Source organism: Rhamphochromis longiceps, linkage group LG10 (genome assembly GCF_057381845.1).
Source record: "Rhamphochromis longiceps isolate RC_006_pf linkage group LG10, R_longiceps_female_GT1.1, whole genome shotgun sequence".
Taxonomy (NCBI): domain Eukaryota; kingdom Metazoa; phylum Chordata; class Actinopteri; order Cichliformes; family Cichlidae; genus Rhamphochromis; species Rhamphochromis longiceps.
This window is the reverse complement of record NC_140566.1, coordinates 10,588,403-10,608,256: the sequence shown is the minus strand read 5'-3', so window position 1 is coordinate 10,608,256 and position 19,854 is coordinate 10,588,403. Positions and strand designations below refer to the sequence as shown.

The 19,854-nt window shown below is 38.9% G+C and overlaps 1 protein-coding gene across 6 annotated transcripts in view; it reads right to left on the bottom strand.

The window, feature by feature from the left end:
- Window positions 1-1,667: 1,667 nt before the first annotated feature.
- The window catches only part of LOC146660328 (unconventional myosin-XVIIIa-like), a 62,613-nt gene continuing 44,426 nt past the window's right edge, over window positions 1,668-19,854 (bottom strand). For 3 of the 6 annotated variants that reach the window (XM_085420132.1, XM_085420135.1, XM_085420134.1), the window contains 12 exons: window positions 19,325-19,429; window positions 19,012-19,158; window positions 18,696-18,809; window positions 17,614-17,730; window positions 17,122-17,205; window positions 13,792-13,929; window positions 13,164-13,349; window positions 12,939-13,078; window positions 12,307-12,351; window positions 6,331-6,453; window positions 4,334-5,723; window positions 1,668-2,392 (listed from right to left, as the gene is read on the bottom strand). In XM_085420132.1, coding sequence (XP_085276258.1) covers window positions 4,346-5,723; window positions 6,331-6,453; window positions 12,307-12,351; window positions 12,939-13,078; window positions 13,164-13,349; window positions 13,792-13,929; window positions 17,122-17,205; window positions 17,614-17,730; window positions 18,696-18,809; window positions 19,012-19,158; window positions 19,325-19,429 — 2,577 coding nt within the window. In that variant the 3' untranslated portion in view covers window positions 1,668-2,392; window positions 4,334-4,345. The remainder of the gene's footprint in view (window positions 2,393-4,333; window positions 5,724-6,330; window positions 6,454-12,306; window positions 12,352-12,938; window positions 13,079-13,163; window positions 13,350-13,791; window positions 13,930-17,121; window positions 17,206-17,613; window positions 17,731-18,695; window positions 18,810-19,011; window positions 19,159-19,324; window positions 19,430-19,854) is intronic. The other 3 variants (XM_085420136.1, XM_085420133.1, XM_085420137.1) reach the window with 3 other exon arrangements.

Here is a 19,854-nt window from a genome sequence, read left to right as displayed (position 1 = left end):
TCTAAAACCCATCAATCCCTTTGAATCTAGGTAAGCTTTGCCTATGTAGAATAAAGATTGATGTGGAAGGAAGACTATGCTTGCACTCAGGTTTTTGATCTTCCTGAATTTGCCCAAGGCTTGGTTTTGAACTGTGTAGATGTGCAGCAGTCAAATTAAGTGTGAGCAACATTCAGTCTGCCTCCCCATCTACTCGGAATTAATCATTTCTATGAATTGCTTGTTTCCTCTGTGCTCTCCTGGGAAAACTGGATGGGTATGATGAGACACTTCCATGCAGCAGATGAGCTAAAATTAATCAGACATCAGATTTTTTTTTTCTTAAACTAAACCTGTCCTCCTTGCTTTGTAACCATTTCTCAAGCTGTTTTCTGATAGTGGTGAATTTCAAACTAATGTGAATCCAAATTATACCTCTATGCAATTACAGTGAGCCAACACAGATTTTTGTAAACAGCAGAATTTATTTGCCAAAAAAAAAAAAATCCCTCTGAGATCACGCATATAACATGTGGCAATCTGTTCAATAATGAAAATAGACAAGCCTTTTAAAAAGATACGATGAAGTGCAAAGTTTTGAAGTATTATCTGGTAAAGTCAGTTACTCCAACTTGGAGGCAATGAAATGTAGGGTTTTTTTCTTCTTCTTCTTCATTTAACAAGTCTATTCTGAAAAACTGACATCAAAGTTTCCTGTGTTCCACATTAATATTCATGTCTGAAGCATAGAAAAGAAAACTGAGAAAATAATATGCTAATAGTAAGACAGACACTTCAAGCTTTTCTTCGCATGAGCAGAAAGCCCATACATTAAAATCCATTACATCACACTAAGGATATCATTATCAAGGTTAAATAAAGAAGTATTCAGTTATTTTCATATGTGCCTGAAAAGAAAAAAAATGCCAATAAGAAATCAATTCATACCTCTGTGCATCTGAAATTACATACAAGTATTACATTTTATGAGCAGAGTGGTTTTAATTAAAGGTATTTTGGCAGTACTTTGAATGAAAAAAGCCCAACACAAGGAAGAATCTTTCAAATCCTGCTGCTGATATTTTAACATATGGCTCTAATGATCCTTTAAATTACATTCAAAATGACAGCTTTGAGAAAGAGCCTCAATATAAAAGAAAGGAATATGATTTTAAGGGCTGCTTTTACATTCCCAACCCAAACTTTTCTCATATGCAAACATTAACTATTTATAAGAATATAATCCATGTCATATTTGGCACCCTGAAATAGCAAAAAGGTATGGAATTATTTGCTTAAGCCAATTTGCCCAAAATGCTCTAAAGATCATCTTCATCGTACACTTTTAAAGTAGTAAAATCAGCAACGGAGAGATCAGAACAGACTTCATTTTATTATATATCCAAAAACTGGAATAATCTCCTGTGGGATATTATTTAAAGAAGCTATATTAGCAACAAAAAAATGCATTCCCTTTGAACTTCAAGTAGCACAAAAATACAGCAAACTTCATCTCAATAAAATACTTGTAGCTTTATTCAATTTTATCTAAGTTGCATCTAAAGCATTTGATTCAACATAGTAGATATCCATTTAAACTATCAATGCACATTGAAATCTTAACTTAACTCCATTTCTCAGAATTTCCAACATAGGTCATCTTTAAAACCCTAACAGCTTGGTTTTAGTTTTGTCTGTTTTTTTTTCCTGTCAGCAATAATTAGCTAACCTCACATTCTTAAAATTATGAATATCTCAAGTTGCAACAAGAGCCATATGTAAACGGGCAGTGAGATAATTAATTAAAAAGAGGTTAATTCCTCCCACTGCAGTAGTCTACATTAATGGAAAAGATAAGAATAATCTTAATAGTTGGTCAGACCTTCTTGAAGAAGTCCAAAACCAAAGCAGGCTTATCTAAATCCTCTTGGCAGAGCTATCTGTAAAGTCAGAAAAGTGCAGAGGGGTGCTTAAATATGCCTGAAAAGCAGCTCTTATAAATAAAGCAGCAGCACAAAGGTTCTTCTGATAGTCCTTCATTTTAATATTCTTTCAAATAATACTTAAAAGAAGCATAATTTAAGCAAAATAATTTTATGATGTTATTAGGTGTGCCACAATGAGGATAATGAAATGCCCAAGCTAACCTACTCAACAAAAAGCATTCTTTGTGTGCCTCATTTCTGTTCTTGTTGGCTGGGAAAGAGTAATAAAGTTAGCAGAAAAGAACTGTGTCCCTGTTGTGCGATTGGTGTCACTGAAAAACCAAGGTTGACAGGCTGTGGATTATGACGAGCTCTCTGCCAGCGAGCCCTCGCAGTTGATCTGCCTCGGCGCCTGCCCCCAATCTCTGTCCACCTCATCCTCTTCATCTGATCTGGGCAGACTCGCATCTCTCCGGTGTACAGGAGGGCTGTAGGGGTCAATACACATACAGACACATTAGAACACGATTTCTTTTATAGCCCCATAAAAAAAAGCAAACGCACATAAAAAAAAGAAAAGAAAAAAAAACAGCTTTTAAGATACAAAACTCTTGGCTGACTCTTTCCAGTCAATAAACTCTTAAATGAGCAAGACATGCATGCACTATGTTAGCATGGTTTCCCTCTTTTTGCGTCACAGAGATTCTAGCTCTGTGGACACCAATAAAAAAAACTTTATGAATCATTAAAATAAATTTCTTATTGAGCTAAATGCTTAAAAATTACATGCAGAAGTATTGTAATGGCACCATGTTCAAATATTAGTAAATATGTGCTGTTAGTAGGTTAAATGTAGAAGAGATTAAATCAGAACCAACACAGCATTCAGTGAGCTTGTGCCTTGCTTCTGCCTCTACTCATTAAAAAGGTTATTTACCTGGAGCCATTCTTAGAATCCATTGTCATGACAACTCATTACATCAGAATCACTCATTGCACTAGTTTGATAGCAGCTTAGCTTACTGCAGAGATTCCAGTATATGAATACTTCCATTAAGATACAATTTAATGAGAACAAGGAAAAACCACTGAAACAGGCTCTTTAACACTAAAATAGTATCTTTCTGATTAAACACACATGAGTGTCCTTGAGTATTAGACATCTGCTTGAAGTACACTGCACTGCATGTTCAACATACAAAATGCTGCATTTCATCCATGAACTGTGTCAGTACATAAGCCAAGGACACTAACATTTAAAAAATACTTTTTAAAAATTTGATAAAAGGGGTGCTTGCAAATTAACATATTTATAATTTGATTACCTTCTAGCTATATCCATGAAAACTAATATATAACCAGATTGCTTTAAGCCACCTGTGTAACTAGCTTCCAGAGCAGCAAGATGTATCAAAACAAGCAATACAAATTAAAATCAAAATGTCCTAATAATTACTTTCAAGTAGGTTTACTTTAATGAAGTGTGAAATGAATATTTGACCATTTTGCAACAGCAAAAGCAACAGCACACAGAGAGCTGTGTTTTAAGGCTAAATTGTTAACACATACAGAAAACTGGCCTTTATTAGTTCGCTGGCATAGGTATGACAAGAACAAGAGATGCTATCAGGAACTCAAAATAGATAGCTTTTGAGGCAGAGCTAATTTTAGAATATATTACACATGTTTACATCAAATAATATCAACAGTCACGTCACACCTGAACTCTTCACAGTTAACATGCAAAAAGAAAAATAGGTGTAATTACATTTTTTCCCCGTTATTGCCAGCATCTGTTTATCAGTTTGTGCTAGAGGAACAGTCACAGGCAGACACTCTTCTCTTAATACTATGCGTGCAAAACACCATCTCAAACACCATTAGGAAAAACACTCAGATTTGCAGAGATGCTTTTTTTTTTTTAAATAAAAAACACACAGGAATGTAACACTGCTTTATATCACTACTATTTCAGGACAAATATTTCAGTGTGCTGCCTGTGATGCCTTGGAGCGGGACAAATAAAAGCTAAAAAGAATCTGATGAATTGCAGTGATGGATTACTTTAAACCTAAATATAAACTGTTGTTTCTAATGGAATTTAAAAATAAAACTCAAGGAGTTTGTGTAATGCAAACCAGAGGCATCACTACAGTGTATGGAAAAATGTGAAGCTTAAATTAAGACAAATGTCAGTACAAGCAAAGGAAAAACGGTGGTAGGCATCAATAGGCCTGTGTCATGTTTGTCAAGAACACTGGTAGTAGTACAAATCAGCATTTGTTCTTCACACGGACCATTTAGTCAAAATGATGAATAAAAACCAAACTAAAAACAAAGAAACTGTCACACATAGCAAACGTTAGTATTTTAAGTCAGACGACCAAACTTTATGGCAGGCTCGGGGTTATCACCACACCAAGTATCACCTTCGTTCAGTATCAGTCACTGTCATGCCTGTACAGGTACTTCATCACCAAGCTGTCCATTTTCTTCTGCTTCTTCTTTGTTTCCTTCTTACTAGATTTTCCATGACCTGGAAGTTCCTTCTCGTCGTCATCAGATTCTTGTTTAGGGCACTTTTTAATACTACTGGAGCTGCGGTAGGAGATGGCTGAGTTGGAGGACGAAGACTCTGAAGAGGAAGAAGAGTCTTCTGATTCGCTTTTTTTCTTAGAGCTCTTCTTGGATTTCTTCTTGCCCTTTTTCAACTTTGAGCTCTTTCTGCTGTGATGGTCATCTGACGATGAGGAGCTCTCAGATGATGAAACTTTACCTTTTTTATCTAGACAACTACGAGAGCTGCTGGTGCTTGTTGGCCTGTTACTGTGCTCCAGAGTAGAGCCTAATGAAGAACGAAGCGGGTTAGAAGTGCTGCAGCCCAGCCCTTCACTTTCAACCTTCTTCCTACTGTCCTCACTCACTTGTTTCATCTTTTCATCCTTGTCCTCATCACTAGACTCATCAAGTTTGCTGCGTTTGAACTTAATAGGTTTGAAGCTCAGCACCTCATTAATTGCAGCCTCTAGGTCAGGGTCCAAGTAGTTTCGATGGGTGACTAATTTAATGTCTGACGTGTCAAGCGGATTGTTGTCTGATGAGCGTGTTTGAGCTGATGTAGAAAGGCTGCGACTGCGTGAGCGGGGACTGTAAGGCGAGGCTCCCCCTCTGCTAAAAGCAACACTCTGGCCGTCATCATCGTCATCTACGTGTAGGCCAAACTCACTCAGGCCACAGCTGCGGGCAACGGACAAGCGAGAGCTGTTGCGTCTCTCATCTTTCCAAGATGTGCTGCGATGGAGCGATCGAGGGCTGGATCGGCTCACACTGCTGATAGTTGACTTATTGTCATCATCCATGTCCATCATTGCTCTCCGGGTGGACATCCTGCTGGGACCCACAGAGGATACCATGGACTCTTTATCAAACTCAGGGCTGCTGCGTGAAGTCCAGCGGGACTCCAAACCCTTCCTGGCTCTGCTGGTGGCTTCAGAATAGGCTAAAGAGATGACAGAACCTTTGTCTTCTAAGTCTTCCTGTGACCGACTCTTCTTCCAATCTTCCTGAAGGTCTCCAGACTTTGATTTAGATTTTCGAATGGAGGCATGGTCTAGTGTGTCAGGCTGTTCTTTGAGAGTGTTGAACAGGGAGCTGTCATCGCCTGTACCTCCTATGGAGTCCTTCAGATTGGAGCGTTTCCGGTAGCTCAGAGAGCTCAGGACAGACACCGATCTGCTCGGCTCTACCTCTTTCCCATCTTTGTCATTAATCTTCTCCTTACCTTCTTTCATCTCTTTGGCATCTGCATTTGCTGAATATCTAAAGAGTCGCATAAGAAAAATGACAACCAGGAGAACACAAGAAGAAAAATACTGCGTATTTAAAGCCGGAACTCTCAATTTTAATTTCGTGAAATATTCACAGCTGATGTATGACAACTATGACAGCTTATATGTGGTAACTGAAAGGTTACATTTTCATACTTTGACACACTGATGTCAATTTGTTATAGAATAAATCTGTCATTTTCATTTTGTCCTTGAAACCATTCAAGAGTCAGGGAACACATTCAGTACCTCTGGCTATTGCTGTTATGCACAGTGTACACTGTAGAAAGTGAGGCAATCAACCAGTGAGAAGATCTATCTAACTGTGGTAGAGGCGTCATTTTGCAGGCGTGCCAACTGGCCACAGGCCACTTCAATAAATTTGACAGCAGCCGCTTCCCCATCCTGCCTCCTGTCATTAGACAGATTACCGGGAGAGAGAGATGACACCTAATCACATGAAATACTCATCCTTCTGTTGCAAACTGCCCCAGGTAATCGTGGGCCTTTTTAAGGCTGGCGATGTGGGTAGTTTCATCACTGTTATAATGGGGAATTATACGGTCATCTGACAAAAAGCATGGAAAGCTTTCACTAACCTGGTGCTCTTCAGACTTCCCTCTTGTGACATGGTCTTGGAGGAGCCTTTGTTCTTGGAGAGCCAAGACTTGACTCCGTCCACACGGTCCTCCACTTCTGAATCTGTGTCCATCTCCTCTCCACTGTGAAGAAACCAAATCAGCTAGAGTTGATATAGAGCATCCAGGGCTTTCCAACAGCAAAAATACTCATCTTAAAATTTTTCTTCTTTAAGTAGAACAATCTTCCACACAAAGAAGAAATGTAGGGATGTGTTCTTTTGATCGTCACTTGGCTGTTTAATGTTAAATTCCAGAAATACATCAAGTATTTTATATAGTGTCAGATTACATAAATTACACAGCCAAGAAAAAAAAAGGTGTTTGATTTCACATATTAAAAACTTTCTGTTAGCAGGTTACAGTTATTTCTCTCTCATATAAAAATAGGGGTTAGTATGACGCCATGCAACAGTTTGGTGTCCGTACAAGAGACAAATGTGCTGCAAATGCATTAGTGAAAAGGCGGTATGCAGATGAAGCTCCTGGAAGTATAATTAACTTGTTTGGCTGGTTCCAAGCTGCTAGCATCTGTGTGACTTGTCACCTGTCGTCCCTGGTGATTGTTATTGGAGTGGAGCCTTGAGACAGCCCCATGGCCCTATGCTTGACATGGCAATCAATAAACAGAGACCTACAGATCTGGATGAAAGAGCTAAGCAGATCCCAGTTGATTTTTTTTTCTTTTTTTGGTGAATATTCTGTGTTATGCATCCCATTGTCCTAGGAGGTTAAAGTGACACAAGGAGGTGAGCAAAGTGGCATAACCTCTAAGTCAATACTGACACTGGGGTCAAATTACATTAAGTGAAAAATCCTCTTCTCTTTTTTTCCCTTCCCTCCCTTCAGTGCGAGATATACTGCCTTCTTAGGCTGCATGATGTGTGAAAATAAATTTTCACATTTCACACTTTTGAAATTGCAAAGACACACATATGCTATGAAGGCATAAAGTATGTTTGACTTGTGTTTCTGAGCAGAGCAGAAAATTACATTCTTAAGAGACACTTCTTACGTTCAAGACAACATCCTCTATATTAAATACACAAATTAAGGTTCATTATAGAGAGATCCAATTTGCAGTTCCTCTTTATCTTTTTTCGTCTTACATAGCGCCTTACCTAAGATACCGTTGCAACAATCACGTTTCATCCATCTAAAATAATTGCTTCACATATCACAATTGTAGATATATAGTTCATCTTGTGTCTATATCAAGCTGAGCACCATTAAAAATAACAAACAGCAATGTAGGTAACAGATCTGTCTCTGTGGACTAGCTTTTCTTTCTGAGCACTGGAAAATGTGGCAAACTGCTTATAAGGTGCAAACACAGTATTCCAAGAGGTGTGAGATGACAGCTAAACAGCTCCAGCCTCCATAATAGCTCTAGATACCATATGTGCATTTACATAGGTCTCCCACTGAAGAGAGTAGTGTCTCCTTTGTCACCAATCTCTGCGTCACACATTCATTTTTTCTCCTCTCAGAACAAATTGTGTTCTTTCTTCCATTCTTTGTGGTGGTCTGCGTGAAAGCAGGGCATCGTCAGGGAGTGAGCGCAGAGCGCCAGGAGCATTAGGTTCTTTAAGTGCTATTCAGGCTTTCTAAGAGCATTTATATCTTAACTCAGGGGCCAATTTTCAGGTAATGATGATCCCAGCGAGATTAAGTGGTCTGGTTATAATTTTACTACACAAACCCTGCCCATTGCAGAGTCTGAGTAGTGCCTTCTGAGGCAAAAGGTGAAAATTGTGAGTCCAAGTCAAGCTATAATAAGCCAGCCCTTCATTTCACACTCCCTCTACTCTCTTTCGCATAGTAAATACAACTGATAAAAGCCCACCAGAAAAAAAAAAAAGAGAGAGATAATAGCTTCGTTAATACCGGCGTGTTGATTACACATGTTACCCATTTGTCATCTCCCTGATGCTGTGACTTTTTAACATGATATATAACACACCAAAATACTGAAACCAGCCCACAGCAAAATTATCTCCATCTCCTACCCTCAGTCTAACACACAGGCGTGCAAAATAAAAGGTGGCTTGCAATTGAGTGCTGTGCAAATGGTGTCACAAACGATTTGTCCTTGGCCTCACACTAGCTAACCAGTCCTGAGGCCCACAGATACAAACAAGCCCCAAGACTTCAGACGTGAACATTAATCGCTTCTGACAATTGGTCTACACTGGTTGTAAATCTTTGTCGCAAATACTTACAGTCAGCATCAAATCATGTATGGTTTGGTGCTATCGTGTAAGTGCTAAATAACAGAAACATTAAACCATACATTTATGGTCTTTATTGTACAAGAGCTAATTACGTCAAACCGTGGACACATTGCACTCTGATGTAATTAACTTGAACTTCAAGGATAATTATCACCTGGTGACAAAAAAGGTAATTTTTCTTGCCTTGCAAAGTATTGTGCTGCAATCAGAAATGTAAATGACACTACAATCACATTAATCCAAGAATTGCAACCTCTGCTTTGAAATATTAAGTACAAAATATTCAATAGTAATGTAATTCATCTGGAAAATCCACTTCATAATTAGGAGAAAATCACCACCTCCATTACTGTTCATCCATGCTGTTAATGCAATGATGTCGAAGGAGGGAAAATGTAATTAAGTAAACATGGCAAATCGTTGCTCTTTGCCTCGAGTTGCACAAAAAGAAAGGCAAAGCACGGATACACATGGACTGTTTGATGAAAAATTGAAAGACAAAGTGATTAATAAAGGCACAATAGCATATTCCTTTGAAAAAGCAATCAAAGGTTAATGTAGAAAGCTATGGATATTTGCTATAAACAGAAGATTATGCTGGCATTGACAGTTAATTATTCAGCATGCCAAAATCCTTTTACTACATTGAAAATGAAAGAAAAGAGGGTTGAGTAAAAATAAATAACCACATTTAACACGAGAGACAAGATGAACTTTTATATTTTCAGTTAAATGTTTCACAGTACTGTAAAATAAGATTGGATTAGTAGAATGTTTGAATACAAGGAAATCAAAAGCTCAGCTTTGAGTCAAAACATTCAAGTAGTGGACTGTGTTGTTCACACCACTTGCTGTATATGCAGACAGGACATACACTCACAAGCAGTACTCACACAATCATGCTTAAGGTTTTCCAGAGCACATGTAAATTACTCCCATAAGATTAAACACTGAAAATATCTTCACCAAACTGTCACAGAAAAAAAGCAGATGACTGAAGATACATTCAGGCAACCACAGAATTGTAATTGTTTCATATTACTACACATATCTCCTATAGAGCTGCCTGATTATGCATGATCAATATCATTGCTACAGCAACACCAGGGCCCTGTGCTTCGTACGTCGCTTACTACATCCAAGATTAAATGAAACATCCAAGACCAAATCATCGCGCTAACTCTGAGCTCGCTATTCCGGTTCCCCGAACACACCTGTTGTTGACGATTAGTATAGCTGGATGAAGTAATGTGAGATCACTGGGTGGCCCAACAGGGGCTACGCATCGATAGTAGAAACATTGATCGGCAACCCTTTGATTGGTCGGCGAAAATGTCGAAGGAGCGCGCTCGGTATTTTTCGGCAGCAGAGCAAGAACTCTTGAGTGAGGGATTTCAGGAGTTTCAGAGTTTAATTAAAACGCAAGGGAACACTGCAAAGGCTGCAAAAGCAAGGAGAGAGGGCTGGCAGAAAGTTGCTGACAAATCAAACTCGTAAGTAATTCAATAATAACAATAATAATGGAGTGGATTTATATAGCGCTTTTCAAGGCACCCAAAGCGCTTTACAATGCCACTATTCATTCACTCTCACATTCACACACTGGTGGAGGCAGCTACGGTTGTAGCCACAGCTGCCCTGGGGCAGACTGACAGAAGCCAGGCTGCCATATCGCGCCATCGGCCCCTCTGGCCAACACCAGTAGGCGGTAGGGTAGATTTATCATATCACACCATATTATCCAATATTATATTACATTATATTATATTATAATATGTTATATTATATCCCCTTTCACATTAGAGCCACAACAGGACCCACTAGAACATGGGAACAAGTAAAAGTGAAATATAAGAATATTCTACAGAATGGTAATATTTATCACTTATATTGCTTGTCGTCTCTTGGAAAGAGACCCTGGAATACTCTGTTTGTTTGTTCATAACAGCAACCAAGAAAAGGGCAGAGCAAAAAAAAGACAGGTGGTGGTCCTGCACCCCCTCCTCAACAAGTTGGTTAAGTGAATAATACCCTCACGGGAAAATCGATATCTCTCTATGAGCACACTGTCGCGCTGAGCTAAAGGATCCTGTCTGTCCCGCAATATACGCTGAATTCTGAGGACTCTCCTTGTCAATCTTGCACCTTCCGCAATGGGTGGCTCGCGTAAACGGACAGGACATGGCTGCGACAGACTTCCCAAATCCACCTTCGCTTTTATAGCCGTGGTCTCTCATCTTGATTACACGAAGTAATTTACAATTACTACTCTGAAATATGAATTACATCTGTAATAATCACATACATGTAATAGAATGTTAATAGTACATTTCCCTTTTTTAGGGAATGACCTGTATGTATCTGTGTGAAATCAATAAAAGGATCAAGTGCTGCATTATCTTTAGTTACATTGATGTTATTTATTTATGGTGAAACAGTGGTGGAATATCGCTGTTGCTTTCGTATGAATGACGCGGACATACCTGCGTGGCCGCGATCTAATCCTGTTTACATAAAGTAAACCTGCTCCCCAGCAGGTTTACGCTTACGGCTCTGTTGCTATGACAGCAAGTCCCGGATGGGCTTCGGGGAACCGAACGATCCAGGATCACGCGAAATCGTCAACAATCTCATCCAGCTAACTCACTTAGCGCGGTACGAAGAACAGGCCCCATGTATCTACCTTCCCCAGTGCATGCAACAACAAACCCAGACATGTCTGAGAGCAAAAGCCGCATGAGAGCATCCTATGCCGATTTAGTACCTAAAATGGAGCTACTTCAACGACCTCTAACAAAGCATGGTGCTTTGCAAAATATGCATCTTCCAGCTAAAAGTGGAAACAACAAACTTGTTACATCATTTAAGACAAAAATGATGTATGTGACCCAACAACTGATTTAACCGAGCATTGCTGGAGCACTCACTACTTTTCTTTCTGTATTGTCAGTTCAAGCCATTATTGGAAATTTTCATCACATATCATTACACAGGTGATATCATTCACCCCTAGTCTCTTATCATGCAAAGTGCAGTAAATGAATATTACATTTATAATTTTGCATTGATGCATCACAGTGCTGCATTCACTGAGATGTGCTCCATGTGCTTTGGAAAAGCTTTAGAAGAACAAAAAGACAATTAAAGAAAAGTCAGTGCAAAAATGCAAACTCTTGATTTTAACAAAGTGGTGAGCGGTGAATGAGGACGATGTTTGACGCAAAATTATTCATAGAGAGAATGATGCAGCATTACCACGTTTCTTAAAAAAATGGTTTTTCTTTTGGTTCATATTTTCAAAAGCAGTGAGAACGGTTTAAAGGAGGAAAAACTTCAACATTTAGCCTTATACTCCATTTTTCATTCTAGTTTACATTTCATCTAACATCAAACAAACAAGCCTTGAAATCTCTAATGAGGCGGACTGTGTACGGACACCGCCAGACACTTGGCACGAAATAAAATGAAACACCGGGGCCATCCTTTAAGCATAGCTTTTATCAGAGACGTATAACACAGACACTGCTTTCTATTCTATTTAAAATTACTTCGTCTCACAGTGTTACTGTGAACAAAAAGAATGAAAGGATAAGGTATACTGCATTATTCTCCCTTGCGGTTAAAATGGGTGCCGAAGAAAAACAAAACAAACTTGAAAACAACCATAATGACAGAAACAAAAGGAAGCATTTTCCATTCTCACGTTTTGTTCTTTCTTTTCTGATATTTTGTCACCATGTCTTGCAAACTGCCAGAAGTGTGGAAGACACCAAAAGGAAAAAGAAAACAGAGAACGTGAGATACATTTTTTCTGAAACTCTGCAAGAGGAGGACAGAACATAAGAGCAATTTAAGCACATATAAAATAACTGTGTACTGTAAAGCAGTAAAACAACCTATGCCCTCTGCTCAAACAGAGCTGGTGAGTGCACTGTCTTCTTTTTAGAGGTCTGTAATATTGCAGTTAGTGTTTACATCTGAGGGCTCAGAGCCAGCATAACCCTCAACTCAACTGCAAAGAGGAAACGTGTAACCAAACCAGAAAAAACAACAAAGAGACAAAAGATCAAAAGCATGGAGCAGAATTAAACCATTTGAGAAGTATTTGGGGAACTCACAGACTGTAGTATGACTTTGTTCAAAAGAGGTTAGAAATTGAAGCAGGAAGACATAGGAGAAAGAACATGTTATGATTGACAGCCTGGTGAAAAAGCTAGCACATCTCATTTGGTAACTTTCTTCCAACATACAAAGAGAATGCCCTGTGGTACCTAAGGCAGCTAGCTACATTGCAGTGTGGCATCTAATGAAACAAAGAATAAATCTGCACTTCACCTGTTAATTAGGTCGTCGTTGTCATCACTCTCCATCTCATCCTCAATGGCAGCCTGCAGATCCCCTATCCTCTTGAAGGCTAACTTAAGGTCCACTTGTAAGCTCTGATTTGCTGCCTCTAAGCTCTCGATGTCCATTTCCTGGTGAATGGATTGGAGCATGGTTAGCTCCTCCAGTGTAAACACCAGTGAGTACCATAAGGTCACAAATCACCCATGGCCTTACCAGCTCATGTTTCTTGCGGCTTGCCTCAGCCTCCTTCTTGGACAGCTCTGCCATTTCTTCTTTTATGTCCCTTAGCTGCCTCTGCGTGCGTTTATTCTGGTCTTTCTCCCTGTTTTCTGCAGTGATGTGCTGATTTCTCTCCTCCGTCAACTTCTCAAGATTCTCCTTCAGACGACCCACCAGACTCTGGGAAGCAGGTGACGAACATGTTAAGGGCACATATAGTACAGACAAGTGAACAACACTCAAGCTAAATTATCTTCTTTGTACTGTTTTAAGTAATTTCTCAGCTGCCTGCAGCTGGCCACTGTCAGTTATGCCATTAATAATAACAAAATAGAAATGTGAACAGTGCTATGAGTTGCCCTTTGTCCAAATTCATTTTAATTCATTTTTAAGGTGAATAACAGGGAAGGTGACCATCAACTGACTGTCTTTATAAGAACCTAATTAAATTCATTCTATGATGGACACTTTTGTTATCTAGAAAGACAGTACAGAGCAAAGCAAGCGGCACTATAACTTTCTTTTTAAGGCCTTTGTCTTAAAATTACTAGGAAATTAAGTGTCAGAATCCAATTAACAGGTTGGCAATGCATGGCTTTCACATTTGTCCACATCATCTTACCTCCAACCGCTTAACCTGCGTTTTCTCATATTCCAGTTTGGTCTCTATCTCACGGATTTTAGCCTCCTGGCGGCTCACAAGTGACTTCTCCACCATGGATTGTTCTTGGAACTCTAACTGGTTTTGTAGCGAATGGAGCTGGAGGACAGACACACATATTTACACAAATAAACACTCTTGAAGAGCAATTTCCACTGTACACCTTCTTGACCTCTGGTTTTTGCGCCCCCTCTTAAGTGAGATCTGTGAAAATTAAAATGAAGTGCTGATGTGTGCATGTATTAAAACCAAATTGCAGTTTTGTATAAATGTAATCCAAGTCTCTAAATATAAATATTTGGTATACAGCATGAATAATAAGCTCTAGATAAGCCCCAAATGTACAACAAATAGTTAAAAGAAGAGCTTGTTGTTGAAACTGAGTAACAGCAAGCCACAGTAATTTCACAAACCTTTAGAAAAGCTTTTGCTTCATGCAAAGCACGTTTTTTTTTTTTGTTCCATCTGAATGGTTTTCTCATGACTGATAAAAGGAAGAAAGACACATCACAACAAAACTGGTCCAAAAGCCAGCATGGCACCTAATAAGGGACTTTGCATCAGAGACAAGGAGGATTTGGAGTTCTCCTTTGATATTACTAAAGAATCCAGATTTTTCTCCTACTGGGGATAAGATAACCACTTCAAGGTCAGATGCTTTAGATAGCTATCACTGCTTACTCTGACAGGTTTTAACAATGCCTTACAGCCCTGCTGTGCTACTTGGGTATCGCCAAAAATATTCTGATGGGTGGGCCTTGAGTGACCCAAAACTAACAGTGTGCTATTATTTCTGTGTTTTGATTCTGGGATTATAGCACACAATTTTGTTTAGTTCACCATGCAGCCATAAAATACAGTCTAGTAACACCAAGCTGTGGTCGTATAATGTGCATTCACACTTATGCTAAACTTTGCCATGCTAAAGCTAAATTCACATTTAATCTACCAGACGAAATTCATTTTGTAAATAAATGCATCAAAAAAGGAAATAGGCATGCATTAATACATGACATATCGAACACAGAGGTTGCCTTCTGAACAAATAGTATTCCATCAGTACAACATGATAAAAGCACTTATCAACATAGGCCTGAATCAGAAGCATTAATCTTTGTATCACATGAATCCACATTTATGCCAGACCTCAACCATTAGCAGACACCTCAAGCACAAAATGCAGTAATTTGACCAATCAGCTCAGAAATAGGGTAAATCAGGCAAGGACACTATGGTTTATTACAGTTGTATAATTCAGATCTGTTTGTGACTTAGCAAGTGCAGTGTGAAAACAAGAATTGGAATTTGCAACCACACCATTAGCCACACCATCTGTCACATTTGGAAGGCTTTGATATATGTGCTAAAATCTGCAGACTAGCATACTCACAATGGCAATTTGCTGATGATTGCCATGTAAACATTAGCACTTGCCGATTCATTTTTGGGATTTCTCTAAATAAGTGAACACTTTGACCTGCTAGAGAAAGATTTAGGTGAACACTAAAGTCAACAGTCTTTATTCAATTTCTGGCAACTAGAATGAAAACTATAGACATAAAGCCCAAACAGCAAGTTCAAATAATGCCAAGTCCAACAGTTCAATAAACTATACCCAAAGATGGATATAGGATTTCAGTTCCCCAGCCACAGAGTCGTAAAAAAACATTTTCCTGGAGATTAATTGTGCTTTTCCAAAACCAAAAACTATAAACACAAACACTATATTACACAAAATGGGCAACTTATATACTTTATATATGCATATATGTAAAACTTTAATAAACATAATGTTGAAAAAAAATGGGCAACTTGTGTAATGCTAAACAAAAACTTGAAAAGATTTTCACTATAAATTCAGCAAAAAAATCTGTAATGAGACACAAAAAGAGCATCTTCTGACTTTTCCAGAAGTAAAAGATGAGGGCTCTTTCATCAAAAGTTCAAGAATTTAAAAATTATCTTTCATTTGTGATCTAAAATACATAACATCACAGAATCCAAAGACATCTACGACCAGGGGACAGATGCGTTCAGATTCTTCAGTGAAAACCTCTACAAGGGCTCGGGAATACTTCGGCACTGTGAGTGAACACAGTTGCTGTAAAATTCTACCACGCTAAGAAAAAAAAACAAAAAAAACAAAACACAAAATTTAAACACAGCTGGGTCTTCTTTGAGCCAGAGATCATTGAAGATGGATTGAAATTCTTTATGATTTCTTTGTTTTCTGTTCTAAAGAGAAGATGTATCATTTGGCTTTCTATCAGTACAGAGTTCAAAAGCCTGCATTTGTGATGGCTGGCAGATACATTAGAGCACATTGCACTAGCTAACTTGCACATCTGTGAAGGCATCATTAATACTGAAAAGTATAAAGATACAGGTTTTGGAGCAACGTATGTTCCAAACTTCAGATCACGTGTTTTTAGGGAACGCATTGCTTACTCGGGAAAGACAAAGCCAGACTAAAATTCTTAGTATTCAACTAGCTTGCCTGCAGTCCTAACCAGTGACACTTATTTTTATTGAATGTTCATGTAGGTACACTAGCTAGCTGTTGGTGCTTGGGGTGACACAAAAGCCAGAAATGACTGGCACAGGGCCATCTGTTTCTACAACGCCATGGGTTGACATTTCAAACATGACTCTGCTGCAAGCATCCACTGTGTGTGTGTCTGTGTCAGAGCAAAAAGGAATCTTCAGGGTTTTTCACTTGATTGGAGTAACCATATACATCATGCATAAAATAAACTGGCCTTGCACAGTAACAAGGTTTTGCTATTATCTCCAGCTATTACATTTTTTTCATACCAATAGCTGATATCGAAAACACTATTTTCTTACTTGCTTCCAATTGCCATCTTTATTAACCTGATATTCTTCTTTAAAATGATATAACAACAGAACTACAAATGAAAAAAAACATTTAGACCAAAGCTGGTTGGCTGAAGTTCAGGGATGATTGTTGAAAGGACTAAAATTACTTCTTCACCTAAATAGTTATTCCATCTTAATCGGCTGTTAAGTTTATGTACTCCACCCTTCCTTTAAATACTGTAAGAATTCTGAGGGGGAAAATTTGCTCCTTGACACTTTTTCTCTGATTTCTACTATTTACATGTAAATTGCAATGGCTGGAAGAAAGCACGCTACCACATAAAAGGAGCATTTTTGGTCAAAATAATCAGAGAACACAGTGAAAAGCTAAAGCCTAATCAGAAAGAAGTGTTGAGGCAGCAGGCAGGTTCCTGGCAGGGAGCTGTATTGCTTTTGAATACTTCTTTTTACCTTTTCCTGGATCTCCTGCTTCTCCTTTGTGGCTTCTTCCAGCTGGGCCTGCAGGTCACTGATCTGGCTTAAGTCCCTGGCAGACTAGTATGCACATGCATGCATGCACAGAGAAAAAAAGTCAGAGAGTCAGGTGTGTTGGTGTTCATGTATGCCTCAGTTATCTGTTATATTACTGTCAATGCAAATGTCCAAGATTATATCCAAGTCAAATATTTGGTCATGTAGTCTGCTGTACAACAGATTATATCCCCATGTTTAGCTGAGAATATCCTCCAAATTTCAAAGACACTACTGGAGAAAATAATGTTAATGTTTCAAAAATAAGTGCAACTACACTAATACAAAATATACAACCAAATGCAACAGTATTGAAGAACAGCCAAGTTCTTAACAGTAGATACTTGACAAAGTTCTCGAGCTGAACGGAAGGCAATACACTCCATTTTTCTTGGCATTCAAACAGATGTTTAAAGTTTTAGGCAGGACTACCTGAGCTACGGCAGCCTTGTGTTTCTTCATCAGGTCATTCATGTCCTCCTGATCCTCCTCCATGCGTGACTGCAGGTCATTCTTCTCTCGTTGCAGACGGCTGAGCTGCTCCTCCAACTAAGGCACAAACAGAGCGAGAAACACACACTTTAGTTTAGAATGGCAGGATTTATTCATGAGCTATTGAATATGATAAATGGTCATTAGTTGGCCTGGCCGTGGCAGTCTGGGAATCTCATCTAATAGCAATGAAACACAATCTGAACAGGGTTCTGGCTGGAAGATAAGACCAATTGGAGATAATCAATTGGCTCATTTAGGCAGGGAAAAGTGCAGCCAGTGCAGCATACTGGTGATGTCCCATTTAGAGTTCATCCTCTGTGATCAGGGGGAGGCTCAGGCCTTCAATATGCTCTAATCTCAGACATTTACAAGACCTTCCCTTGCCATAAATGCAGCAATTAACAAGCAAAGCACAGGCACATAGCACTCTGTGTGTCATCCCGAGAGAGACAAACATCCTCAGTCCATGAGTCTAAAATGTAGGCAGTACTCTCATGAGACACCCATTAATGAGCAAGCAAAAAAAAAACACATTCAACAAAGCTTATTTATCCATTAGAGCAAAATGTTGAAATCCGACATATGCCAAAGGGCATTTATTATTTTAATATTCCACCATGGGCTGATGATGTATGCATATTAATGTTCGAGCCCTGCTGTATTTTGAAGAGAGAAAATTTGACAGGCACCAGCCCTCAGTTAATTAAACATTGTTTGTTGTTTTTGGTTTAATTTGCTCATCAAAAGAAGGGTATAGAAACATTTATGCAAATTATTTCCCTCTCATCAAAAGTGAACATGAAAAAAGGTAAGTACATTTCATTATCTATGAATGTGTGATATCGTGCACAATATCGACTGAGTTACAGATGCAAAAACATACAGCAATAGAAACATATGCAGAACATATTGGCATTCAAGCTTAGTCAAGTGGGTAATTGGAACACAATTTGTGCGGTTCCACTTGACGACATATGTTGCACCCTCAGGATACATTGTTAACAGATGTCAAAACTTACCGACATCTTCGCTTTGACCATATCCTCCATTTGGATATGCAAGTCCTCTATTTCCAGCTCCATACTCTTTCGAGCCTTCACTGATGCTGCACAAGTAAACTCTGACTCCTCAAGCTGTGAGAAAACAGGAGGAAGAAGAGGTGTTGGGACAAACGTTAGTGGAACTGAGCTCCAGAATCTGGGATTTTTTCATTTGTGTTGATTTGTGCATAATACACATTTCAAAGCATGCTTTCTGTTGTTGTATCATTAAGTATATTACACATCCGTGCTATGTTGGGCGCAGGCAGATGCCAAAATGTTCAAAGGGATGTACTTGATTTTTGAGCTGAGTGATCTCCCTCTTGCTGGGGGCATTACTCTTCAGGTGGTCCAGCATAATCTGTGCATCAGCCAGAAGGACTTTGGTTCTCTTCAGGTCTTTCCTGAGCCTCTTCTCTGTCTCCACATCCCTCTGGCTCACCTGAATGACAAACCACTCCTTTATAGCCCAGCATCGTTACTTTCCTCCTTGAAAACCTATAGCAACCCTTGAGACTCAAAAGCATTTTCTTTCCAATCAAAACAAGTGGCAGACACTAAATTGCACAGACTTGACTACACGGATATGTTCAGAGTAATGACAGTACCTGGTCCTGAGCATTCAGCAGTTTGGATTCCAGCTCTCGTCTCTCTCGCAACACTTTTTGCTTGTCTTCATACTCCTCCTCCAGCTGTACCTCCATCTGTTTCAGCTGTAGAACACACAGAGTGTCAAGATGCACAAATGCTGGATCCATGATAAAGTCAGACATTACATACCATCGACCGTCCTGCTAGACACGGCTGCTCTCAAAGACAAATAGATCCCCCAAAAGCAGACCTGGTAGCCTTAAGATTAATCACACATGATGCTTCATTATGTCAAATTAAAAAATTTTAAATATAGAAATCCATTTAACTTCTTTCTACTTAATAAGACACATGGAATAAAATAACAGTTTAAAGAATACATTACATTTGCAGTTGCAATGACTGCCTTGCAACTGTAAGAAGCCATTGCAGTTTACATCCATGACTATCCAGACTCACTTCAATTTGACGGACACCAAGTCTAAACCATTAAGATCAAAAGCCAATTTGTTTTTTCATATTAGATAGTTCTATAAAATTCTCAAAC